Below are 27,548 nucleotides of genomic sequence, written 5' to 3' on the forward strand. Positions count from 1 at the left end.
AATACAGAAAACAATATAATGAACCCTTTTTGTAACCATCACCCAGCTTTAACAAATCTTAATTTCTTTTTTCATTTTACTGAAGGTCTTTTAAAGAGAAATAATTCACTTTTTTCTTTGCCTCTTTCCTAATAGCCTTAATTAGATGTTTAAAATATGATTTACTAAAGGAGATCTGGTTTCAGCTAAAAGGGTTCAAGTTAAAAGAAAAAAGGAAAGCAATTAATTAAATTGCTGGCAATTTTAAGAATATTACTAGATAATCACTTTAGAATAGAATTTTGGAATTTGAGCATTAGAAGGTATGGTAGAAATCACCTAGTCTCACAACCACTTTAGAATAAAGGACCAGAGCCTCATAGGGCCTAAGTACTTAAATGCCTTGTTGGTGCCCAGCTGATAGTGAATGCACCTCTCCTTAATCAGACTACCCAACTTTTTACTACACCATGCTTTTTGACAGACAGTATTAGAAAGGAATTCACCCAGCCTGCCTATTTTAAAGGAATCTTAGAGAAGTAACTGACATGTTACAGAACACAGATCATCAATAGCTGCCAAAATACAGGCACTCATCTGAACACAGATGTCTTCTATTTCTCTAAGCAACTCTCAAACGGCGGTTCCCAGACTCCTGGGGATCTGTAGGAGCCTTTCAGGAGGACCACGAGGTAAAAATATATATATAAAACAATACCAAGATGTTGTTTGCCTTTTTTGATGTGTTAACATTGGCTCTGATCGTGCAATACTGGGTAAAACTGCTGGCATCTTAACACAAAAAGAAGCAGTACCAGCAGTGGCATCCACCGTACTTGTAGTCATTGTATTTTTTACTGTTATGTATTTACAGTAAAAGTCAAAAACAAAAAAAGAAAAGTCAGTTTCACTTAAGAATGATGATTAAACAGCAAACATTTATTTTATTAAATATTGACTCTTGAGTACCTGTCTTTTAATATTCTGTGTAATGAAAGGAGTATACATAAAGCACTCCTACTGTAAACTGAAGCATGATGGATGTCTCGAGGAAAAGCACTTGTGTGACTATTTGAATTGTGAGGTGAACTACCAGCTTTTTGTCACAGAATACCACTTTTACCTGAAAGAATGACTGATATGATCTATGATTATTCAGGCTTGGACACCTGGCAGACATTTTCTCAAAAATAAACAAACTGAGCCTGTCACTTCAAGGGAAAACAATTAATATTCATTATTGCAAATAATAAAATTTAAGCTTACAAGAGAAAATTAGAATTTTGGAAAATTTGTATTTGGCTTGAAATTATACTGAACTGAACCGAACTGGCTTGAAATCTTCCCAATACCCAACAGACTTTACTGATGAGATCAGTGGTGATACTAGTAAATGGGATTGTTGTTGTGTTAGCACTTGGGACATATGCATAATTCAGTAAAACAACACTTTCCAAACAACCAATCATGATGTTACAAAAGCATGTATGGGTAAAAGATCTATTCAAAGTGCAAGACAGACCAGTGGATTTTAATGAAACACACTATGAAAAGTTCATTGATATGGTTTTAGATTTCATATTACAACTAATTTTTTAAAAAACTATGGCTTGTTGAGTTTTGGCGTAGTATCAAAGAAAAATATACTATTTTAACAAAAAAGGCTATTAAAATATTCCTTCCTTTTCCAACTAGTATCTGTGTGAGATCAAATTTTATCCATATACTTCAATCAAAAGAAAAAAATCACAACAGAGTGAATGCTGAAGTAGATACGAGCATTCTGCTTTCTACTATGAGACCAGACATTAAAGAGATTTTCAAAAAATATCAAACAATGCTAATCTACTAATTTTTTTAACGTGTTGGAAAATACTCTCATAAAATCTGTACTCATGTGATAACTTTGTTATTTTAAATGAATTAGTAAATATTTTAAAATTTGTCAGTTTTAATTTATAATATGATAAACATAGATAGATCTAACCTACATAAGCAGAAGAATTTTTAGGATCCTCAATATTTTTAAAGAATGTAATGGGGTCCTGAAACCAAAGAACTGCTGATCTACCTATTTAACCTCAGATACATGTAGGTCACAGATATTGTCACAAGATATGAAAAGTACTAATGTCTTCCAATCTTATTTTGAGAGAAAAACTTACTTTCCTAAGAAAGTAAGAAGTCACTTCTTGATTACTATTGACATCACTACGTATTGCTAATATGGAAAAAAATTCTATTATAATCTCAATTAAAGGTCTAACTTCTAGAGATTAGGGTCAACTTTCCATAAAATTAATAAAGAGAGTCTAATAAACTTGTAAAGTGCTAACACTCCTAACAGCAATCACTCTTTTTGGGATAAGGTAATGAAGGCTCTCTTAAATTACCATTACAATCAATACTTGTTATGAGTTTATTACATGCAAGACATGGAAAGGAGGAAAATGGGGAACAAAGAATACTCTGTCATGATCCTTTGATCCTTTTTCTCAGGTAATCTAATATGGTATAGTAATGCGGGGGGGAAGAGTATTAGAATTGGTCTGGGTGGAGTATGTACTTTTAAAAAAACATATTCAACACAGCTATTGTTTTCATAATGCAAATTACAGAAGGAAGGCAGAGAAAATCTTTTTGCTTGGTAGGGATACAGAGATGGTAAAGTAAGAAAGTACTGAAAGAAGCTCAGGCTGAAAAAAGGTTGAGAAGTACTGGTCTAGTGAGATTACATTGTTCGTCTCCATTTAAGTCTACCATGACTCAATTCTTCAGATCTTGCTGAATCATCTATCAGTATATTGAAGGACTAATAGCATTGAAAGTTTGAAAGGGAAGAAAGCAATGGGAATGTTTAACGGTAAAGGTTAATAAGTTTTTTTAATAAACATTTTAGGCTTTTGAGCCACATATTTCTTTGCCATAATCTCCTTTGTTTTCTTTCTTTCTTTCTTTCTCTTTCTCTTTCTTTCTTTCCTTCCCTTTCTTTCTTTCTCTCTCTCTCTCCCTCCCTCCTTTTCTTTCTTTCTTTCACATCTTTATTGGAGTATAATTGCTTTATAATGGTGTGTTAGTTTCTGCTTTATAACAAAGTGAATCAGTTATATATATACATATGTTCCCATATCTCTTCCCTCTTGCGTTTCCCTCCCTCCCACTCTCCCTATCCCACCCCTCTGGTGGTCACAAAGCACCAAGCTGATCTCCCTGTGCTATGCGGCTGCTTCCCACTAGCTACCTACTTTACGTTTGGTAGTGTATATATGTCCATGCCACTCTCTCACTTTGTCACAGCTTACCCTTCCCTCTCCCCATATCCTCAAGTCCATACTCTAGTAGGTCTGTGTCTTTATTCCCGTCTTGCCCCTAGGTTCTTCTTGAGCTTTTTTTTTTTTTTTCTTAGATTCCATATATATGTGTTTAGCATACAGTATTTGTTTTTCTCTCTCTGACTTACTTCACTCTGTATGACAGACTCTAGGTCCATCCACCTCACTACAAATAACTCAATTTCGATTCTTTTTATGGCTGAGTAATATTCCATTGTATATATGTGCCACATCTTCTTTATCCATTCATCTGTTGATGGACACTTAGGTTGCTTCCATGTCCTGGCTATTGTAAACAGAGCTGCAATGAACATTTTGGTACATGACTCTTTTTGAATTATAGTTTTCTCAGGGTATATGCCCAGTAGTGGGATTGCTGAGTCATATGGTACTTCTATTTTTAGTTTTTTAAGGAACCTCCATACTTTTCTCCATAGTGGCTGTATCAATTTACATTCCCACCAACAGTGCAAGAGGGTTCCCTTTTCTCCACACCCTCACCAGCATTTATTGTTAGTAGACTTTTTGATGATGGCCATTCTGACTGGAGTGAGATGATATCTCATTGTAGTTTTGATTTGGATTTCTCTAATGATTAATGATGTTGAGCATTCTTTCATGTGTTTGTTGGCAATCTGTATATCTTCTTTGGAGAAATGTCTATTTAGGTCTTCTGTCTGTTTTTGGATTGGGTTGTTTGTTTTTTTGATATTGAGCTGCATGAGCTGCTTGTAAATTTTGGTGACTAATCCTTTGTCAATTGCTTCATTTGCAAATACTTTCTCCCATTCTGAGGGCTGTCTTCTGGTCTTGTTTAGGGTTTCCTTTGCTGTGCGAAAGCTTTTAAGTTTCATTAGGTCCCATTTGTTTATTTTGGTTTTTATTTCCATTTCTCTAGGAGGTGGGTCAAAAAGGATCTTGCTGTGATTTATGTCAGAGTGTTCTGCCTATGTTTTCCTCTAAGAGTTTGATAGTGTCTGGCCTTACATTTAGGTCTTTAATCCATTTTGAGTTTATTTTTGTGTATGTTGTTAGGGAGTGTTCTAATTTCATTGTTTTACATGTAAGCTGTCCAGTTTTCCCAGCACCACTTATTGAAGAGGCTGTCTTTTCTCCATCGTATATTCTTGCCTCCTTTATCAAAGATAAGGTGACCATATGTGCATGGGTTAATCTCTGGGCTTTCTATCCTGTTCCATTGATCTATCTTTCTATTTTTGTGCCAGTACCATACTGTCTTGATTACTGTAGCTTTCTAGTATAGTCTGAAGTCAGGGAGCCTGATTCCTCCAGCTCCGTTTTTTGTTCTCAAGATTGCTTTGGCTATTTGGGGTCTTTTGTGTTTCCATACAAACTGTGAAATTTTTTGTTCTAATTCTGTGAAAAATGCCAGTGGTATTTTGATAGGGATTGCACTGAATCTGTATATTGCTTTGGGTAGTAGAGTCATTTTCACAATGTTGATTCTTCCAATCCAAGAACATGGTATATCTCTCCATCTATTTGTAACACCTTTAATTTCTTTCATCAGTGTCTTATAATTTTCTGCATACAGGTTTTTTGTCTCCTTAGGTAGGTTTATTCAGATATTTTATTCTTTTTGTTGCAATGGTAAATGGGAGTGTTTTCTTAATTTCACTTTCAGATTTTTCATCATTAGTGTATAGGAGTGCCAGAAATTTCTGTGCATTAATTTTGTATCCTGCTACTTTACCAAATTCATTGATTAGCTCTAGTAGTTTTCTGGTAGCATCTTTAGGATTCTCTATGTACAGTATCATGTCATCTGCAAACAGTGACAGCTTTACTTCTTCTTTTCCGATTTGGATTCCTTTTATTTCCTTTTCTTCTCTGATTGCTGTGGCTAAAACTTCCAAAACTATGTTGAATAATAGTGGTGAGAGTGGACAACCTTGTCTTGTTCCTGATCTTAGTGGAAATGTTTTCAGTTTTTCACCATTGAGGATGATGTTGGCTGTGGGTTTGTCATACATGGCCTTTATTATGTTGAGGAAAGTTCCCTCTATGCCTACTTTCTGGAGGGTTTTTATCATAAATAGATGTTGAATTTTGTCAAAAGCTTTCTCTTCATCGATTGAGGTGATCATATGGTTTTTCTCCTTCAATTTGTTAATATGGTGTATCACACTGATTGATTTGCGTATACTGAAGAATCCTTGTATTTCTGGGATAAACCCCACTTGATCATGGTGTATGATCCTTTTAATGTGCTGTTGGATTCTGTTTGCTAGTATTTTGTTGAGGATTTTGCATCTATGTCCATCAGTGATATTGGCCTGTAGTTTTCTTTCTTTGTGACATCTCTGTCTGGTTTTGGTATCACGGTGATGGTGGCCTCATGGAATGAGTTTGGAAGTGTTCCTCCTTCTGTTATATTTTGGAAGAGTTTGAGAAGGATAGGTGTTAGCTCTTCTCTAAATGTTTTACAGAATTCGCCTGTGAAGCCATCGTAAAAAATCATTCTTATCTTGTGGGCTGCTTTCCCACCTCTCTACTGGTAAGTTCAGACTACACCGATATGCCCCAGCAGCTGTTTTTGTGAAAAGCCAGAGGCAGAATAAAGTCCCTTGGCTTAAGGATGGCATGTCTTAAAATAGAAACTGGGGGTGGTTTATGTCCCACCCCTATAAATATACTGTTCCTATTACTAGGGAACAGTATAGGCAATGAAGTATAAGATTCTTCAATTATTAGTAACTCAATTTCAACCTGAATAAAGCAATAAAAGAAAAATTTGAGCATGGCAAATTATAATGAAAATTCACTAGTTATCTACTAACCACAGCTCTTACAAAATCCCAAATAATAGTGTTTTCTGCTAATGACGTTTTAGAAACAAACTTACTTTTCTGAGGTAAAAGTTTTCCATTTCTTATTACATTTGTTAGGTATGTAGTTCCACCATTCTGAATACTTACACATTCGTGCTCTAAATTGCTCATCATAATTTAGAACTCAAAAGAATTTAGATCACTTCCTTAAAAAATGAGGATAGTAATTAAATTAAGTTCCAGCTTCATTTACGATTTAAGTGAGCTATTCTCATCTGTCACGAAAGTACCGTTGACCCATGAACAAAGAGGGGGTTAAGAGTGTCGACAGTTAATGGAAAATCCAAGCATAATTTCAGTCGGCCCTCCATATCCACGGTTCCATATCCTAGGATTCAAAAAACCATGGATTCTGTAGTACTGTAGTATTTACTACTGAAAAAAAATCTGCATATAAGTGGACCTGTGCAGTTCAAACCCTTGTTCAAGTTTCAACTGTACTAGAGAATGTCAGAGTAACTAAATATTTGGCTTTCAAATTACAGCCAACTCTGCTAAGGGTCTGACATACATACCCCAAATCACCAAACCAAGAAAAGATGACATTAGGACAGAGATAACAGCTAGGTAGAAGGCCTGGGTCTCAGAGTCTTGGCTCACTCACAGCTAGCAATGAATAACAATACCTCTTGCCTTTTAAAGGTTAAAACGTTTTTTTTAAAGGTATGAAATAATCTATTTCATTCTTCATATTCTTATCCAAATCAATAAATCTTATTTTCCCCCAAATTTCACAAATTCCACTCCTTAAAAAGGGAACTTGTTTTCTATGTACTTACTGGTTTATAAAACAAGAGAATACAACTTAAATCCAATTTTAAAAATAACTACACATCAGGAATCTATGAATGTCGAAAGAATGCCTTATGTTGATACTGGCATTACTGTTTTACCTGACTCATGTGGAATGGAAAACAGAAGAGTATGAGGTCCAGTGTGCTTCTCTGTACCAGTACACTTGAATCCTGCACCGAAGTGCTTACTGCTTCTACCTAAAATAAGAGAGCCTTTAGTATCTATTGCGTATTACCCTGGGAAATAGTTACCATGAAAATGTAACAATGCTTCATTTTCCTCAAAAAATAGAAGTATGCTTCCAAGTTTCTTTTATCACTAATTACACATTTGTACATTGTTTTCAATAGGTAAATAGAATAGTTTAAAATTAAGGAGCACAAAAGAGCACACAGCCAAAAGGTTCTCCCCCATCTGTTTCCAACCACCCAGTTTTGTTTGTGTAAACAATCAAGACTACCAGTGAATACTTTCTGCAAATATAAGTAAATAAAAACATGCATGCATAATCCCAAACTCTGCCTTTTTCATTTAACAACATACTCTGCAGAGCTTTCCTTAACACTACATAAAGAACTTCATTTTTTATATCCAAAGAAATACTTCCTTTCATAGATGAATCCTAATTTATTTAACTAGGCTCCTAATGATAGACATTTATACTGCTTACAACCATTTACTATTGTAAGTAATGTTGCAATATACTTACATAATATACAAGCACACCTACAGGATAAATCTTTCAAAGCAGAATTGCCAGATATTGTGATATACGCAGTTGCAATTTAAATAGTGTAATGCTTTGTCTTAAGGTTATGTATATTTATATTCTCACCAGCTCTGTGTGACAAATTGTTTTTCCGTGTTAACCCACACGTTTCTTGTTTTTGTCAATCTGATATATGAAAATGGGTATCTTCATACAGTTTAAATTTTTATTTCTCTTCTTACAAATAACACAGAATTTTTTCGTACCTTTGAATTATTTTTATTTCCTTAGGTTAAGTTTCTGTTCAAATCAATTTTTCTACTTGACTGTTAATATTTACTTATTTATTTACGTAGCTCTTTGAATAATAAGGAGGCTAGTCCTTTGACTGTGATGTATTATAAACAGTTATCCAACTATGGCAATTGATTTTTAAAGAAATTTTAAAAAATGACTTCTTTAAAACTTCCATTAAGTCATTAAAAGGAAATGTAACAATACATTTGGAAAATAGTTTGGTGGTTTCTTGTAACCTTAAAACATATATTAGGACAAAATATAAAACTAAATCTGTTTGAGCTTAGATTAGACACAATTTCTTAGATAATATCTAACACCAAAAGCACAAATGACAAAAAAGAAAACAGATAAATTGGATTTGATCAAAATTAAAATTTTTGTGCTTCAAAGGACACTATTAAGAAAGTGAGAAGACAACTGAATGGGAGAAAATATTTTAAAATCATATATATGATAAGAATTTAATATCCATAATGTATAGAGAACTCCTACAACATAACAACAAAAAGAGAAATAAACCAATTTAAATAATGGGCAAAGAATTTGAACAGACATTTCTCCAAAGATTTAAAGATGGCCAATAACCACAAATATGTTCAACACCATTAATCATTAGGGAAATGCAAATCAAAACCACAATGAGATAACACTTCAAAGCCATTCGGATGGCTATAATAAAAAAGACAGACAGTAACAAGTATTGAAATGGATGTAGAGAAAAGGGAACCCTCGTATATTGCTAATTGGAATGTAAATCGGTACAGTAACTTTGGAAAACAGTTTGCCAGTTCCTCAAAAAGTTAAACACAGTTACCATATGACCCAGTAATCCCACTGTTAGGTGTATACCTAGAAGATACAAGAACTTATGTCTACACAAAAACTTCTGCATGAATGTTCATAAAGCATTATTCCTTAATAGCCAAAAAGGAGAAGTAACACAAACTGTAATTAACTGAATGATGGATAAATAAAATGTGCTATATCCATACAGTAGAATATTAATCAGCTATTAAAAGGAATGAAGTACATGCTTCAATATGAACAAAGCTTGAAAATATTATGGTAAGTGAAAGAAGCTATTCATAAAAGACTACATATCATATATTTCATTTATATGAAATGTCCACAATAGGCAAATCTATAGAAACAGAAAATAGACAGTGGTTGCTAGGGACAGGAGTGAGGGAAAATGTGATGTGATTAATGGGTACAGATGGGGTTTCTTTCTGGGGTGATGAAAATGTTCTCAAATTAGTGGTGATAGTTGTACAACTTTGTGAATATACTAAAAACCACTGAACTATTCAATTCAAAAGGATAAATTTCATGGTATGTGAATTATATCTCAATAAAGCTGTTATAAAAAAAGTTAAACATATATTTACCTTATAAAGCAGGAAGCCCATTCCTATGTATTTTCCCAAGAAATAAGAATATATGTCTGGATAAAGAAGATGTGGTACATATATACAATGGAATATTACTCAGCCATTAAAGAGAATGAAATAATGCCATTTGCAGCAACATGGATGGACCCAGAGATTATCATACTAAGTGAAGTAAGTCAGACAGAGAAAGACAAGTATCATATGATATTGCTTATATAAGGAATCTTAAAAAAAATGATACAAATGAACTTATTTACAAAACAGAAATAGACTCACAGACTTAAAAAACAAACTTATGGTTACCAAAGGGGGAAGGTGGGGGGAAGAGATAAATTAGGAGGTTGGGATTAACATATTCACACTACTGTATTTAAACCAGATAACCAACAAAGACCTACTGTATAGCACAGGGAACTCTACTCAAGATTCTGTAATAATCTAAATGGGAGGGCTTCCCTGGTGGCGCAGTGGTTGAGAGTCCACCTGCCGATGTAGGGGACACGGGTTCGTGTCCCGGTCCAGGAAGATCCCACATGCCATGGAGCGGCTGGGCTCCTGAGCCAATGGCCGCTGAGCCTGCGTGTCCGGAGCCTGTGCTCCACAACGGGAGAGGTCACAACAGTGAGAGGGCGGCGTACCGCAAAAAAAAAAAAAAAAAAAAAAAAAAAAAAAAAAAAAATCTAAATGGGAAAAGAATTTGAAAAAGAATAGATATATGTATATGTATAACTGAATCATGTTGCTGTGCACCTGAGGCTAACATTATAAATCAACTACATTCCAATATAAAATAAAAATTAAAAAAAAAAAGAGGGACTTCCCTGGTGGTCCAGTGGTTAAGAATCTGCCTTCCAATGCAGGGGATGAGGGTTCGATCCCTGGTCGGGGAACTAAGATCCCACATGCTGCGGGGTAACTAAGCCTGCAGCCTCTAGAGCCTGTGCGCCACACCTAGAGAGCCTGCGTGCCTCAACTACTGAGCCCACGTGCTCTGGAGCCCGTGCACCACAACTAGAGAGACCACACCCTGCAACTATTGAGCCCATGCGCTCTAGAGCCCGAGTGCCACAGCTGGAGAGAAGCCCGTGCACCGCAACAAAAGATTTCGTTTGCTACAACCAAGACCCAACGCAGCCAAATAAATAAATATGAAAAAAAGAGAAATAGTTGTAAATGGAAAAAAAAAGAACATATGTCTATATAAATAACTGTACGCAAATGTTTATATTAGTTTTATTCATAACTGGAAAGAACTCAAATGTTCATTAATCAGTGAATGAATAAACAAACTATGGTATATTCATACAATACTACATAGCAATATAAAAGAACAAACTATTGATACATGCAAAAACATGGATGATTCTCAAACACGTTGTACAAAGTGAAAGAAACCAAACAACAGCTAACACTGCATGATTCTATTATGTAACATCCTGCAAAAAGCACAGTCTACAGGAATAGAAAATAGATCAGTGTTTACAAGGACTTGGGAGTGTAGGGGAATGAGAGTGACTACGAAGGGACAGAAAATAACTTTTTGGGGTGATGTAAATGTTCTCTATCTTGATTTTATAGTATGTATATGTGTATATAGTATGTATAGTATACTATAGTATGTATAGTATGTATGAATTTGACAAATGACTGTATGTATTTGTCAAATTCATACAACTGTACACGAGTTAATTTCAGTGTATGTTAATTACACTTTAATACATATAACCAAAAATCTGCATAAAAATCTGTCATTTCATAATCATGTGGGGAAAAAGTAAAGGATGATTAATCACAACCTTTTTTTTTAAACATTTCAAAATGACCCTTAAGGGATTCTTTGGTTTTCACTCCTTGCTCATTTTAAGAGTACAGCACTCTACAGAGATAAAAGGTTTCCTTCTGTTCTTAATCTTGAAATTAAAAAGTATAAGCAAACTGTGATTTTTTTCAACTATCTTTCACTATCTGCTTTAGTAATACATCATTTTGCATAAATCCCATACAGAATCTGGCTATCACTTTGTCTAAAATCTGTCTTTCCTATAAAGAAATCTATGATCCAACAGAAGGTACACTTCGGGATAATATAATGAATGTGGCTATGTTAACAATGGTCTAATCAGTTAGCAAGATGGTAATAAAGACCATTTATTTGCTTGAATAACAGATAATAAAGATAACATATAAATAACAATTCCTTTTCCATGAAAAAAACTTTGCAGGTTTTCAAAAAAATAATTAGCGACTATTTTGGTCTTTAAGTTTCCTTGATGAAAAATGTAAGCTCCATGAAAACAGGAACTTCATTCATGGCACGATTCTCAATATCTGGAATTTTGTGTCTGGCTATAAAGAAGTATGAGTTAAATGAGCAACCACATGTATACCTACCATTAGCTCAATATCACTGCCAATTATATAAAGCTGATCTTCCATGGAAAGCTTCCTGTTCAAATGGGCGAGAACATACGTGATTCCAGGTAAACGCACAGCAGGACTGGTTAGAAGGCTACCCCAGAGGGCACTGTAGAATGCCGACTGGTCCACTGCAGTAGCAACCTTTTCCAATAATGTGTTTGTTCTGAGGTACAAAATAAAGTGGTTGAAAAAGGGAAATATTTAGTTTCACGATGTTAAACACAAATCATTATCCTCTCCCAGAATGTATGAAAGCATCCCTGCCATAGTCATGTGTTCCATAGGTGGGAAGAAGCATACACGTCAGAGTCAGAGAACTGGGGTGTAAGTCCTGGCTCTCCCAATTACTAGCTGTGTAATCTGGGGAAATCACTTAGTCTTTCTTCAGTTCAGTTTCCTCAACCGTAAAATGAAGATAACAAAAACACCACCGCAAGTCCCATCTGCCTCAGTGGGTTGTTAAACACATACATTACAGTTAATAATAATCCTATAGCAGAACATATCTTCTGTTGATTTTCTACAAAATTTTAAAGGTTATTTCTAAATATTTCTTTCTCTTTGAAATCACATTATGTAATTCACTATTTCAATGAATTATCCTATGACAAAATCAGAGGTGCATTATTGCTCTATTAAGAACTGCATTTAAAGAATAATTACCTTTCATTTGTTTTAAACATAAGATAAACAATGCAATACACAAAAATTATTACATTGCTGTGTAGCAGATTCAGAATCAAGAGAATCTGATGACGAGTTCTACTTCCTATGTGATTTAATACTAACACTGTAATCCCTTCTAGCCTCAATTTAACTACGCATTAAAAGAACATGTTTTCATATCATTTTATAGAACTTGTGTGAAATAACTGGCAAAACATATTGCTATGGTCTGAATGTTTATGGCCCCTGAAAATTTATACATTAAAACCCTGATCCCCTAAAGTGATGGTATTAGAATGTGGAACCTTTGGGAGGTGCTTAAGTCATGAGGGTAGAGCTCTCATGAATGAGATTAGTGTTCTTATGAAAGAAATACCAACAGAGCTCCAAAGTCCCTTCCAGTAGATGAGGATATAGGGAAAAGGCTCCAGCTATGAACCAGGCAGAAGGCTCTCACCAGAGCATGGTCATGTTGGCACCTTGATTTTGGACTCCCAGCCTCAAGAACTGTGAGAAATAAATTTCTGAACTTTTGCATTTCTGAATATTTCTAAATTTCTGAAAATAAATTTCTACCCAGTCTGTGATATTTTGTTACAACAGCCCAAAAGACTAAGGCACATAACAAGATTAAATCATAGAGATACCACAGTCATAAAGATCATTATTCAATTTCTACGTTAAATTTTTAATTATAACTAGCAGATTTATGAAATGGTATTCATTGTATGCTTCCCTTAGGAGAATTAATAAAACAATTTAAAACAAGACTGATTTATAAACTTAATAATCTCATATTGTGTTTCTAAACTTGTAAGCAAGTAAGTAAAAAAGTTAATAAAAGTAAATGAGGGCTCCCCTGGTGGCGCAGTGGTTGAGAGTCCGCCTGCTGATGCAGGGGATGCAGGTTCGTGCCCCGGTCCGGGAGGATCCCGCATGCCGTGGAGCGGCTGGGCCCGTGAGCCATGGCCGCTGAGCCTGCGCAGCCGGAGCCTGTGCTCCGCCACGGGAGAGGCCACAGCGGTGAGAGGGCCGCGTACCGCAAAATAAATAAATAAATAAAATAAAATAAAAAAAATAAAAAAAAAAAAAAAAAAAAAAAAAAAAGTAAATGATAAGTTTTGAGGACTAAAGTATTTTTTCTCAAAGTAGCTTATAAGAGTAATCCAATATTTTCAGGATTAGATTCTTACAGCATTATGGGAGCGGATGAAATACAATAAAAGAGTAGCTGGTCAATGCACTGGAATAAATTATTTAAATTTAAATCATTACATGTACTCGTAAAGAAAGTTTGGCATTTTCTTTTTCTGCCACCTTAATTCATAATTTCCTTTTTGGTAAGAATATCAGTAACAGAGATATTAAAGATACTTAACGTTACCCTGCATTGGCTACCACTATTAACTTCCAAAGAAATGATAGGCTCCAAAACAGATCAAATCATTTTCTTTGAAGAGTTAAAATATCAAGAGTATCATGTCAATAGGTTGGTGCTAGGCTATTTTCCACCATTAACAATTTAAAAATTGATGGTACATGGCCCAATTTCCCATTCATTTTATTAATTTAAATGTCCTATCTATTGTACTATTATTTTAAATTATGGGTCACAAATTTTTGAGTGATTTTTATGTGCTAGGCACTAGACTAAGCGATATTGAAATATTATAGTAACACAATGAAATAGGTTATGCTTTTTTATACATGAGAAAACTCAATAAAGTTCAGAAATGTTGAAAAAGCTTTCCTAAGCTCACACAGTGTCTGTCAAACTAGGATTTGAACCCAGTCCATCTACCTTCCAGGTCTGTGCTCTTATTACTCAGCTAAATTTTCAGTGTGATACACAAACTAGACACACTACAATAATTTTTTTGCTATAAAAATCTTCAGGTGATATACTGAAGTGTCAAGAATAATTAGTTTTTGTGATGCTAATATTATTGATTTAAGGATGCTTGCTGACAAATCCATGACTTTGATTACTTAGCTGCAGCAATAACAGTACTATCTTACCTCTCATAGTACTCTGACCCTTCTTCTAAGCCAGGAAGAATACCAGTTAACAATCCTTGTAGACCAGGCTTCAGTGTTTTACCCAAAGGCAGATAATATATCTCATACAAACTTAGCAATGTTGGTTTCACCGACATGGCAGCATTTGCAAGAAGAGGAAATAGTCCAGAACTGTTTTATAAAAATAAAAGTGGGGGATAAAATAACTATAAAATATTAATTCATATGTACCAACATGTGTGTATAAATCTTTTTAAAATGAAATAATGTTATACTGCTCAGCTTAAAATGGTACCTTGTATAGTGATGCCTTCTATATCCATTAAACCAACCTAGGTCTCTCACCTGAGCTTCATACTCATAAACCCAGTGGCCACCTAGCTGTTTCACAAGGCCTTCAAATTTCACAATTCATAAACAGAGTCCCCTCTCTCCCCCTGCCCCAAATCCTGATCCTTCCCCTGTAATTTCCATTTCAAAATATGGCATCAGCATCCATCTGGTTGACCAAAGGCTATACATCTTAGAGTGACCCTTGACCCTTTTAAAAAAATCTACTTTAAATCGGAATCAATTACCAAGTTTTCTCTCCAAGCCATTCTCCTAGATATTTTTTGAATATAATAAATTCTCTCCATCTCCATCAGATAGCTCCTTAGAAGAGACCACCAAGATATCTCAATCATCATGTCTTACCAAGTACTGCTTCAGGATAGCCCTGAAGCAGCTGTTCTCAATAAAACCTTCCACTGGTTTCCTGCTGCCTTTAAGATATAGTCTAAATGCTTAATGTGGCTTTTAACATCTTGCTACTACATACTTCTGTAGAGACCATGTAGGCTCACCAATATCACTCCTGCACCCTCTGCTCCAGCTACACTGAAGAATTCCTCTCAAGTTCATTTTAGAACTTTCCACACCCTCGTTAGCGAGCAGGCCTTTGCACATGCTGCTCTGAAAGATACAATTCCTGCTCCCTTACTCACAACCTCCTTGTTGTCTGGATGATTCCTAGGACTCAGGAACTCAGCCTAAGCTGTTTCCTTGAGGAGACTGTCTCCTAATTAGACTAGGTTAGGCTCCCTATTTGATGTTCCCATAGAACCTAACACTTATTCTAATAAGTAATTCTGTTCTTACTAACAGTAAGTAATTCTACTGCTGTGATAATAATAAGTAATGCTAGGGACTTCCCTGGAGGTCCAGTGGTTAAGACTCTGCGCTTCCACTGCAGGGGGCAAGGGTCCGATCCCTGGTCGGGGAACTAAGATCTCGCATGCCACACGGTGCAGCCAAAAAAAAAAAAAAGTAATGCTATTCCTTGCAGCGGCAGAAGGAAACATCAACAAAGTAAAAAGACAACCTACAGAACGGGAAAAAAATTTGCAAACCACGTATCTGATAAAGGGTTAGTATCTAAAACACATAAAGAACTTGTACAACTCAATAGCCAACAAACAAATAACCTAATTACAAAATGGGCAAAGGACCTGAATAGACTTTTCTCCAAAGAAGATACATGAATGGTCAACAGGTACATGAAAAGATGCTCAACGTCACTAGTCAACAGGGAAATGCATATTAAAACCACAGTGAGATAACATCTCATGCCTGGCAGAAGGGCCATCATCAAAAAGACAAGATATAACAAATGCTGGTGTGGATGTGGAGACAAGGGAACCCCTGTGCACTGCTGGAGGGGCTGCAAATTGGTACGGTCACTATAGAAAACAGTATGGAGATTCCTCAAAAAATTAAAAATTCCACTTCTGGGAATATATTCAAAGGTAAAAAAAACCACTAACTCAAAAAGAATCCCCATGTTCATAGCAGCATTATTTACAATAGCCAAGACATGGAAACAACCTAGGTGTCCACTGATGGATGAATAAAGAAGTTGTGTGTATGTGTATACACACACACACACAATGGAATATTATTCAGCCATAAAAATGAGGAAATCCTACCATTTGCAACCACATGGATGGATCTTTAAGGTAGTATACTGAGATAAGTCAGAGAGAAAAAGACATACCGTATGATCTCACTTATAGGTAGAATCTTAAAACAAACCAAAACAAAACAAAAAAACACCCAAACTCATAGAAAAAGAGATCAAATTTGTGGTTACAAGAGCCAATGGTAGAGGGGGGGAATTAGAAGAAGGCGGTCAAAAGGCACCACCTTCCAGTTATAAGATAATTGAGTACTAAGAATGTAATGTAAAACATGATGACTACAGTTAACACTGCTATATGATATACAGGAAAGTTGTAACAGTAAATCCCAAGAGTGCTCATCATAAGGAGAAATTTTTTTTCCTTTATTCTTTTCTTCTTTCTTTTCTTTTTATTGTATCTATATGAAAAGATGATGTTAGCTGAACCTATTGTGGTAATCATTTCACAGTATATATAAATCAAACCATCATGCTGTACACCTTAAACTTACACAGTGAGGAATGTCAATTATTTACCAATAAAACTGGGGGAAAAAAAGAGTAATTCTAATAGATAATTCTGTAATATCAGAAAGCAAGAGATCATGACTCTCTTTTTATTTCTGTATCCTAAATCCTTAACATCAAGTCTTGCACTTGCAAAGTGCTTAACAAATGAATTAAGAATCTGTCTTGCTCCTACTCTATACAGAAAACAGAGGTCATCTAGTGGGAATTCCCTCAACTCGCCATTTTCCTGCCTTCAATTTTAGATAGTACAGTGTGACTTAAAGCTACAGTAGTAACCTCTTCAAAGCTACCTTGCCCCAGGGCCCAATGTCTCCTTTTGCCAGGGCCCTGCTTTATCTACCATCCTTTTTCTTTCCCCTAATTTCTTTCTTCCTCCACTGACAATTGTACTTAAATCTTTCCTATGACTCTAAAAAGAGAACAAATTACAACAACAAAATCCCCAAACCTTTATCTTAACTACCTCCTGGCTTGAAGCTGCCTTCCTACTTCAACTTTTGGGGGAAAAAAAAAAAAAGCACTTCTCCCAATTTATCACCTCCCATCTGATCTTCAATCACGACACTTCTACCTGCTCTACTGAAGCTGTTCTCCATACTGTCACCAATGTCTACTAATCGCCAGATTTGATGGTCTATTTTCAGTCCCTACTGTTTCATGTGCCAGTAATATTTGATACTATTAACCACAACTTTCTCTTGAAATTCTTTCCTCTTTTGGCTTCAGGTGAGCTGTCTCCTGGTACATTTTCTATCTCTGGTTCTTCGTGTTCCTTTTCAATGACTACTTTCCTCCACCTGCTCTTTAAATAATGTGACTCCTAAGTATTCACAGAATGGTCTCATTCCTTTACCCTCCTTATTATTCACAACGTACTGGGTGATCTCAATCATTCTCTTGGCTTCAACTGCCACCTGAATACTAACTGCTGTAAAATCTCTCTAGCCTGAAGTCTGGGTTTGTATTATCAAAAGTTTACTTTACATATCCATTTAATATTTTACGCTGCTCAAACTACATGTCTAGCCTTCTTAGTAACACTTCTGTGTACTGTATCATATTAAAAAAAATAAGTTTGAAGACACAATATGGTATTTTTTCATATAATAGGTTATAGAACTTTAGAAGTATTTGTATTTATGTAAAGCATAAACCTTGAGATTAACTTACTTAATAAAAAATAAAAAGTCCAACATTAATATAAACTTTAGTTTTTAAATTAGCTATACTTCTAAAAAATACACAATAACAATTTTACTCCATAAGGTATGTGTATATAAGAATGTCTGCCATATTTAGACATGGTATTCTAGAATTAATTTATTATTCTTATATAGCATATTGCTAATAAAATTAGATATATTGCAACTTCGTAAAACAGCTGTTTCTTAAAGTAAACTTTCTGTTATTTAAGAGTTTAAAAAGTAGCAGGCATGAGTTATATAAGAAAAGTCTTGCCTTAAGAAAGGAATCTATCAGTTATTACATGTAACTGAGCAATTTTCAGTTTTTTATTAAAAAGTGCTGTTCCTTGGAATATAGTGTTTATTATTAGTATTAAAAATACCTATTACTGACTTTAGGTTCTATTTTTAAAACATCCATGCAGGATTTAAAGAAAGAGAAAACACATACACAGTAAAGTAGATCAATGAAGTTAAAAGTTTGTTTTTAAAAAGACTAACAAAATTGATAAACTCATGACAAGACTAACCAGAGTAAAAAAGGATGTCTGCATCACCAATGTCATGAATGATAGAGAAAAATTGGATATGCACATGCAAAAAAACGAAATTAGACCCCTATCTTACATCACTTACAAAAGTTAACTCCAAATGGATTAAAGACTTAAATATAAGGCCTGAAACCATAAAATATAGAGGAAAACATAGAGAAAAGCTCCCTGACACTGGCCTTGGCAATGATTTTTTTGGATAAGAAACCTAAAGCAAAGGCAACAAAAGCAAAAATAAACAAGTGTGACTACATCAAACTAAAATGGAAGAGAGGATAAGATATGGGGAAGCCAGAATGAGAAGTTCTAACATATGTTTAATCATAGTTCCAAAAAAGGAAGAGAGAATACATGGAGTAAAGTCAATTTAAAGAGACTCCAGAATTGATGAAAGGTATTGATTTACAGATTTTAAAATCCCAATGAATCCCAACCAGGATAAAGAAAAAGATATCTACCTCTAAATACATCACAGTAAAACTGCAGAGTACTAATGACAAAGATGTAGAAGTAAATACGCAGACTTCTATGAGCTGATATTTGATCAGAGACCTGGATTAAAGCATTACAGGGTGAGGAAAACAAAGAAAATGAGGAAGAATAAGCAGAGACCTAAGTTGTCAGAATGGAGTAAACTGGGTAGAAAGTGATAGGAGTTAAGAGGTCACTGACACAGACTGGGCCAAAGTATATAAAGCCTTAAAAGCCATAGTAAGGGCTTTGAATTCTATTTTTAAGCGACAGGAGGAAGTCAATGGAGGTTTTTAACAGAGGAATGACATTACCTATTCAATGTACTAAAAAGTTTACTCTGATACTATGTGAGAAAAGGGTGTAAGAGAATAAGAACAGATGTTATATGAATATTCGGAGGCCAGTAACAAAGACCAGGCTAGAGATAATGCTTACTTAGTGTGGATGCTGCCAGCAAGCGTAGAGAGAGGTAGATGTATTTGGAACATGGAACAATAGCTAACATTTATTGAGGACTTATTACATGCTGTACATTGTTCTAAGCACTTTATATATATTAACTCTTAATTCTGTTAACAATACTATGAAACTGATCATCTTATTCCCATTTTTGCAGATGAGAATACATACAGAGAGAGGTGAAGAAAATGGCTCACGATCACAGAGCCAGTTAGCTGTAAATATGAATTGTCTGACTCCACTGCCTCTGCTCTTAACCACCATGAGATAGAACTCTTAGCGACAGAATGTTCATGAGAGGAAGGAGAATATGGGCAAAGAAAACAAGATGTCAAGTGTAAGTCTGAGATTTCAGGTGTAAATGGATGGATGGTGGTGCCATTTACTGAGCTTTAGTGCACTGCAGATGGCCAGGTTTATGGGAGAAGGTGAGGTTAGTTTGGAGCAGGTTGAGCTTCAGTTGCCTTTAAAGATCCACACTGAGGTGGCGAGAAAGCCAGGAGTTTAAAGCAGAAGTCAGCACTAGTGATACCAAGTTGGGAGTCTGCACATAAAAGATAAATCATGGCTTGGATAAGCATGCCCAAGGAGAGAATATAAAGTGAAAACATTAGGTACAGGACTAAGCAAGCCTTAAGGAACTCCATATGTAGAGTTTAGGGAAAGGAGAAAAGGTTGGTAATGGAGATTGAGAAAGTAACAAAACTGGAGAATGCAGTATAACAGAAGGCAAGAGAAAAAGACTATTTTAAGTAGAGAATGGTCAACTATGTTGAAAGGTGCTAAGAGATCAAGGTATCTATTTTTTCTCAGGGTAGTTCTCTAGCTTAAAAACATAGAATGCACTGTAGTCTCAACAATTTTGAAAAAAAATAAACTTTTCAAAAATGACATCTGAGAAGGAAAAAATTCTTGTATTAAGAAATATTAGGGACTTCCCTGGTAGTCCAGTGGGTAAGATTCCACGTTCCCAATGCAGGGGGCCTGGGTTTGATCCCTGGTCAGGGAACTAGATCCCACATGCATGCTGCAACTAAGAGTCTGCATGCCACTACTAAGAAGTCCGCATGCTACAACTAAGAGTACGCATGCTGCAACTAAAAGATCCTGAATGCCGCCATGAAGATCCCGCATGCTGCTACTAAGGCCTGGCACAGCCAAAATAAATAAATAAATAAATAAATCTTAAAAAAGAAAGAAAGAAATACTGTAAAATTTTCTGAAGTATTTATTTATCAAAATATTTAAGACTGACATCTGAAAACTTTCATCAAGGACTTTTCAATTTTTACCTTTTACTGCAAAAAGCATAAAATAGCTAAAAATACTTTTTACTTACATGCAAATAGACAGTAAAATTATTCTCACCTATATAAAAAAAGATCTTTGGCAAGTCGCTTAGGTCCAATGATTTTGAAGATAATTTCATATGTTTCAAGTGCCTTCCGATGAACTCCACCTGGTAATGCTGGATGTAGACATTGAGCTAGGCGTTTGCCTATGGTCAGCTTTTTGGGTACCACTTGGTACTTTGCATTATTTTGTAAAACCTTGAAGAAAACATTTTAATTCAGTTGAGAAAAATATTACATTTCACTTTATTTCCATTTTCTAGCATAGTATTACCAAAAACCCTTATAGGACTTCTTTACACTCTGAAAAACTTATAGAGGATGTCAAAAAACTTTTGTTTTTGTCAGTTACATCTGTCAATACTGGATTTAAAATTAAAACTGAGGATTTAAAAATATTTATTAATTTGTTAAAAAAAAACTCATGGGCTTCCCTGGTGGCGCAGTGGTTGAGAGTCCGCCTGCCGATGCAGGGGACACGGGTTCGTGCCCCGGTCTGGGAGGATCCCACATGCCGCGGAGCGGCTGGGCCCGTGAGCCATGGCCGCTGAGCCTGCGCGTCCGGAGCCTGTCCTCCGCAACGGGAGAGGCCACAACAGTGAGAGGCCCGCGTAACGCATAAAAAAAAAAAAAAAAAAAAAAAAAAAACTCATTACGTGTTAACAGAAATAACATTTTTATGAAAAATAACAATACTTTCCAAAACAAATTTGTTCAGAAGAAAGGCACCGTTTCAGATGTCTGCAAATCTTTAATGTCAGTCAGCCTTCAACCTATTTTTGATACACTGTTTGAAATACATGAAGAAAATCGAACCTCAACATAGATACTTTGTTGGAAGAGGAACAACCACTGCTGTACTATATCATATTATAGCAAGTAATTCTAGTGCTAACAAGAACATACATGAGATTATAATTGCCCATTTGCTTTTACTAATCTCCCAATTGGGCCAAATACATGTTGCTGTATTTATTCAGCCACTACATTTCTTTAGAGATGATGGTCAAGGCAGAATTTATAGAAGAAGATGCTATCTCACAAATCACTCAAAGGAGATTATTTAAGTGATAAAAGACTTACAAATGCAGTTCTTCAGAGTATTATGGCAAAATGCTGATAGAATACTAGAAAATGAACACTCAGAATGAATACAGTATAATAGACTGGAACTGGAATTTAGATGAAACACAAAAGAAGTCCTTTATTTTAAAAAATAAAGAACTGAGGTTAAAATATATAAAATGAATGATCTGCCAAAGGCAGTACAGAAGAGAAGCACTAGATTTTCCATTTCATAAAAAAAGCGGAGGGTCTGAGGTCCACTTAGATATAACGTTTTCAATGTTCTTCCCACTACAAGCCTTCAATCCAGTTTTAAATTGGATGTAACGAATGTAAATAAAATTAGACCTATGAATGCAAAGCAAATCAAGGGCACAACACTAATAAGACTCCAACTACAAAATATTTTTATTTTTTGAAACTAGCTGCCTTCCATTTCTAGAATATTACTTTGCATTTTGGATGCAGGAGCAAAGAATCAATATTTACATATATTTTAAAGAAAAGTATAATTATTACCAGAAGTACTTCTGTAGAAGGAAACTTAATGATGTGTAACACAAAATGCCTCAATAAAGAAAATCTACTGATACCAAAAAATTTTTTTTTTAAAAGTAAAATATAGCATTATTTTCTAAAAGCACTTGAGTTAGAAAACTTGTATAAATGAGGTATAATAATTTAGTATATTAATAAATAAAATTTTATACTAAAACATATTTAGACTATCTTCAACAAATTTATATCTATATAACCCTTGCCTTGTTTCACCATGATTTTAGGTAAGTTTCACCAATGCCTTGTATATCCTATGTTATATTATCTGGATACAGTGAAATCTGTTTTCATGAATACTGATTAAGCATAAAAAACTAGGGGCGTCCCTGGTGGCGCAGTGGTTGAGAGTCCGCCTGCCGATGCAGGGGACACGGGTCCATGCCCCGGTCTGGGAAGATCCCACATGCCGCGGAGCGGCTGGGCCCGCGAGCCATGGCCGCTGAGCTTGCGCTTCCGGAGCCTGTGCTCCACAACGGGAGAGGCCATAACAGTGAGAGGCCCGTGTACCGCAAAAAAAAAAAAAAAAAAAAAGTATAAAAAACTAATTATGTACTTAATTAGGCAAATTAATTTCCACAATTTAATGAACTGCTTTTACACGTAGTTCCTAATAAATCTTCAGAAAGAGACCCTTCAGGACAAAAAAGAACCTAACTACCTTTAAACAAACTCATATTTTTGGATGCAATTTCTTGGGGATATTGTAAAAGTTTTGAGAATTTATCAAACCTCAAATGACAAATGTTAGAAGTTAACATGTCAAACAGAAGTTTGTGCACCTAATTTTAAGATAAATCCTTGGCATTGGAAATGAAGGCTTTTTTTTTAAGATATCAGGGTAATTATCTATAGTATGAGGTTGAAAACTAGTGTTCTTGGTATGTATTTTAAGACAAATTTCTTTCCTAATAATTGTATCTAAACTGTTTGATGTTAAAATAGTTACCGGAAGAGCTCGCCCTTCATATCTGCTCCCCTAGTCCCCTTAATATTTAGTAGCATTTGTATTCAATAACAGATATTAAAAACAAACCCCCAAAGCCCCCAAAATAAAAACTATGTGTGTGAAGTGAGAAAACTTTGATCTAAGTTAAAAAAAAAAAAAGGGGTCAAAATTTAAAGCTACAAGTTGATCAGTGATGCCACCACAATAACAGTGGGTAACAACCAGACGTGTGAAGAAGGATCATTCAAGGCCAAGCTCCAAGGCCGAAGCAACAGCTTGTCACTTCTGTAAAAAGTACTGACTATAACTAAGAACTGCCTGGACATAAAATGTTTTCTTAATGCTACATACCATTTGGAAAGGACACAGCAGTTACTGCTTTCCACATGCAATTTTTCATTTTGCTGCTAGGAACTCCAGAAGCATATCTGATGCTCATTTACAGGAACTTATTAACCTTCATGGTTAGCATATTTGCTTCCTAGTCTTGTGTTTATAGGTAATAAAGGAATAACTATATTTTTCAAGTACTGTTGTGGTTTTGGCCTCAAAAAAAAAAAAGTCTGACTATATAGGCATGCAACTCATGAAGTAAAATAGCAGAGTCAAAAGTAATTGAGGTTTAGCTATGTTTTTAAATTCTTTACTTCAAGGTTGAGAGAAATTCAGTAAATACAGATGCAGATTTCCGATTTTTACTCCATTTTATAAAATGAGTAAGACAGACATACCTTATTAAGTTTTCCAAGTGCCGATATCAAATCTGCCCATTCACTGGAGTATTCAAAATTCTTTAGTGCTTTATCAATTGCAGCTACATAGTTTCTGTATTTGGAGTCACTCAATAACTCCAGCTCTTCTGTGTTCATCCTCCCACAGCGTCCCACTAGAGGCAAATTCCAAAGTCATGTAAAATCATCACCTACAAAAAAAGTCTGCAGGAGGAACCAAAGTTACAAAGTAAAGTATTAAAATGGGTTCAGAATTAATGGCTAACTTTTAAATGTTCCTTGAGTTAGGAGTGATCAAAACTTCAGTCAGCTAGTACGCAGGTTCACGGAAGTATTCAAAGACAGCTTCAAAGATAAATACTCATGTGTTGCTTTCTAGGAACTGGAAAAATGGCTGTGAGGACTTAGGGATTTATAAAGGAGGAAATATTCCTGTACTTATTTCATTTTAGGAATCATGTTATTTCTTTGTCATATTTGCTGATATAACATTCTGATACATACTCCTCTACTTTGTTTTGATCCTAAAATGCACTGACTGGTTATATTAGAAAACATCAAGGACATTAAAACAATAACAACAACAACAATAGGAAAAAGAAAAAGAAATGAATGACTTGGAGATCATCTAATTTTATTAAGTGATAATGGGCATATAGTATGAAAGAACATAAGCTGTTTGGAATTAATAAAACTTTTAATAAAACTGACGAGTATATGAGATAGTTTAAAATATGTCCACAAATTCTTTGATATTACTTTCAAAAAGCACTGCCTAATTCTCCAGCCCTGTGAGCTGGATTCTGGGACTCAATTCTAACGAAAATAGTAAGGCAGAAGTGACAATTTGTAATGGCCAAGACTAGGTCATAAAAGCACTTCAGTTTCCTCCCTGCTCTCTCTCTTAGATCACTAGATCTGGGGAAAGCCAGCTGCCACATCACGAGGACACTTCAACAAACCTTATGGAGAGGTTTCTGTGGTAAGGAACCGAGGCTTTCTGCCAACAGCCACGTGAATGAGCCATTTTAGAAGCAGATTCTTCATCCCTAAGAAAGCCTTGATTTGACTGCAGTACCAACTGACATCTTGACTGATTTCATGAGAGATCCTGAGCCAGAACTACATAGCTAAGTCTCTCAAATTCATGACCTAGAGAAATTTTGTTGTTTTAGGCCACTGAGTTGGGGGGTAATTTGTTACACAGCAATAGAATAGATAACTAATGTGCAGTAGTAACAAGGAATCGAGGCTCAACTTAAAAATCAATGTGGGGACTTCACTGGTGGCACAGCGGTTAAGAATCCGCCTGCCAATGCAGGAGACACGGGTTTGATCCCTGGTCTGGGAAGATCCCACATGCCACAGAGCAACTAAGCCTGTGTGCCACAACTACTGAGCCTGCGCTCTAGAGCCTGCAAGCCACAACTACTGAGCCCGTGTGCCACAACTACTGAAGCCTGTGTGCCTAGAGCCCATGTTCCACAAGAGAAACCACCGCAATGAGAAGCCCGCACACCACAATGAAGAGTAGCCCCCATCGCCTCACCTAGAGAAAGCCCGTGTGCAGCGATGAAGACCCAACACAGCCATAAATAAATAAATAAATAAATGAATGAATAAATGAGTAAATAAATAAATAATGTGGCCTCTCCACCTTTTTGGTGTCCTATCTGACTTTTAACTTTGCACCCTTCCCTAGAGCTGGGTTTGTGGATCTGCAGAAGGATCTAAGAACTAGCCAATACAATTAAATGAGGGTTAAAAAGTCTTTCAACAAATGGCTTTGGGATAACTGGATATTCATATGTAGAAGAATGAAGTGGACTCCTTCCTCACACCTATACAAAAATCAACTCAAAATGAATCACAGATCTAAATGTAACAGCTAGAACTATGAAACTCTTCGAAGAAAGTACAGGAATAAATCCTCAAGGCCCAGAGCTAGGTCTTCTCAGGATTTCTCAGAAATAACACTAAAAGCAGCATAAGCAATATAAACACAAGCAAGGAGAAAATAAACTGGACTTCATCAAAATTAAAAACCTTTCTCTGCTTCAAAAGATACCATCAACAAAGTGAAAAGACAACTGACAGAATGGAAGAAAATATATCTCCCATATTTCTGATAAGGGACCTGAACCAGATATATAAAGAACTCTTACAAGTCAATAATAAAAGGACAAATAACTTTGAAATGGGCAAAGAATATGAATAGACATTTCCCCGAAGAAGATACACAAATGTCCAAAAAGTCCATGAAGTGATACTCAACATCATTAAGTATCAGGGAAATGCAAATCAGAACCACAAGATACTTCATACACACTAGGATGGCTATAATAAAAAACACAATAATAAGTATTGGCAAAGATATGGAGAAACTGGAACATTTGTACAGTGCTGGTGGGAATGTAAATTGGTGCAGCTGCTTTGGAAAACAGTCAGGCAGTTCTCAAAATGTTAAACATAGAATTACCATACAACCCAGCAATTCTACTCCTGGGTATGGTACACATATTCAAGAGAAATGAAAACATGTCCACCCAAAAACTTGTACGTGAATGTTCAAAGAAGCATTATTCATAATGGCCAAGAAGGCGAAACAACTCAAATGTCTATCAACTGATGTGTGGATAAATAAAAAACAATGAAATATTATTCAAGGATAAAAAGGAATGAAGTATTGTTATATACTATGATATGGATGAACCTTGAAAACATTCTGCTAAGTGAAAGAAAGCATGTATTTTATAATTCCATTTATATAAAATGTCTAGAATAGACAAGTCTTCAGGGATGGAAAGTAATTAGCTTTTGGTTAGGGTAGAGAGGGGAGTGAATTGGGGAGAAACAGAAAGCAACTCCTAATGAGAACAGGGTTTCTTTTGGAAATGACAAAAATGTTAAAATTAATTATAAGACCCACACACCTACGGTCAATTAATCTTCAACAAAGGAGGCAAAAATACACAATGGGGAAAAAGTCTCTTCAGCAAGTGGTGTTGGGAAAGTTGGACAGCCGCATGTAAATCAATGAAGTTAGAACACACCCTCTCAACATGTACAAAATTAAATTCAAAATGGCTTAAAGACTTAAACATAAGACATGACACCATAAAACTCCTAGAAGAGATCACAGGCAAAACATTCTCTGACATAAATCCTACCAATGTTTTCTTAGGTCAGTCTCCAAGGCAATAGAAATAAAAACAAGAATAAACAAATAGGACCTAATTAAACTTACAAGCTTTTGCAGAGCACGGAAAACCGTAAAAAAACCCAAAAAGACAACCT

At 35.4% G+C, this 27,548-nt stretch overlaps 1 protein-coding gene across 8 annotated transcripts in view; it reads right to left on the bottom strand.

The window, feature by feature from the left end:
* DOP1A (DOP1 leucine zipper like protein A) overlaps positions 1-27,548 on the bottom strand; it is a 110,698-nt gene that overhangs the window by 63,079 nt on the left and 20,071 nt on the right. For 6 of the 8 annotated variants that reach the window (XR_004352449.1, XR_004352448.1, XR_004352450.1 and 3 more), the window contains exons 2-6: positions 24,252-24,455; positions 20,968-21,149; positions 14,462-14,632; positions 11,750-11,939; positions 7,057-7,155 (exon numbers count right to left, since the gene is read on the bottom strand). Coding sequence is in view for 4 of the 8 variants with exons in the window: in XM_032650631.1 (XP_032506522.1) it covers positions 7,057-7,155; positions 11,750-11,939; positions 14,462-14,632; positions 20,968-21,149; positions 24,252-24,389 (780 nt within the window). In the remaining 4 variants the exon portion in view is untranslated. Of the gene's footprint in view, positions 1-7,056; positions 7,156-11,745; positions 11,940-14,461; positions 14,633-20,967; positions 21,150-24,251; positions 24,456-27,548 lie in introns of all 8 variants that reach the window. The other 2 variants (XR_004352447.1, XM_032650632.1) reach the window with 1 other exon arrangement.

This window comes from Phocoena sinus, chromosome 12, assembly GCF_008692025.1.
Source record: "Phocoena sinus isolate mPhoSin1 chromosome 12, mPhoSin1.pri, whole genome shotgun sequence".
In the NCBI taxonomy this organism is placed as follows: Eukaryota; Metazoa; Chordata; class Mammalia; order Artiodactyla; family Phocoenidae; genus Phocoena; species Phocoena sinus.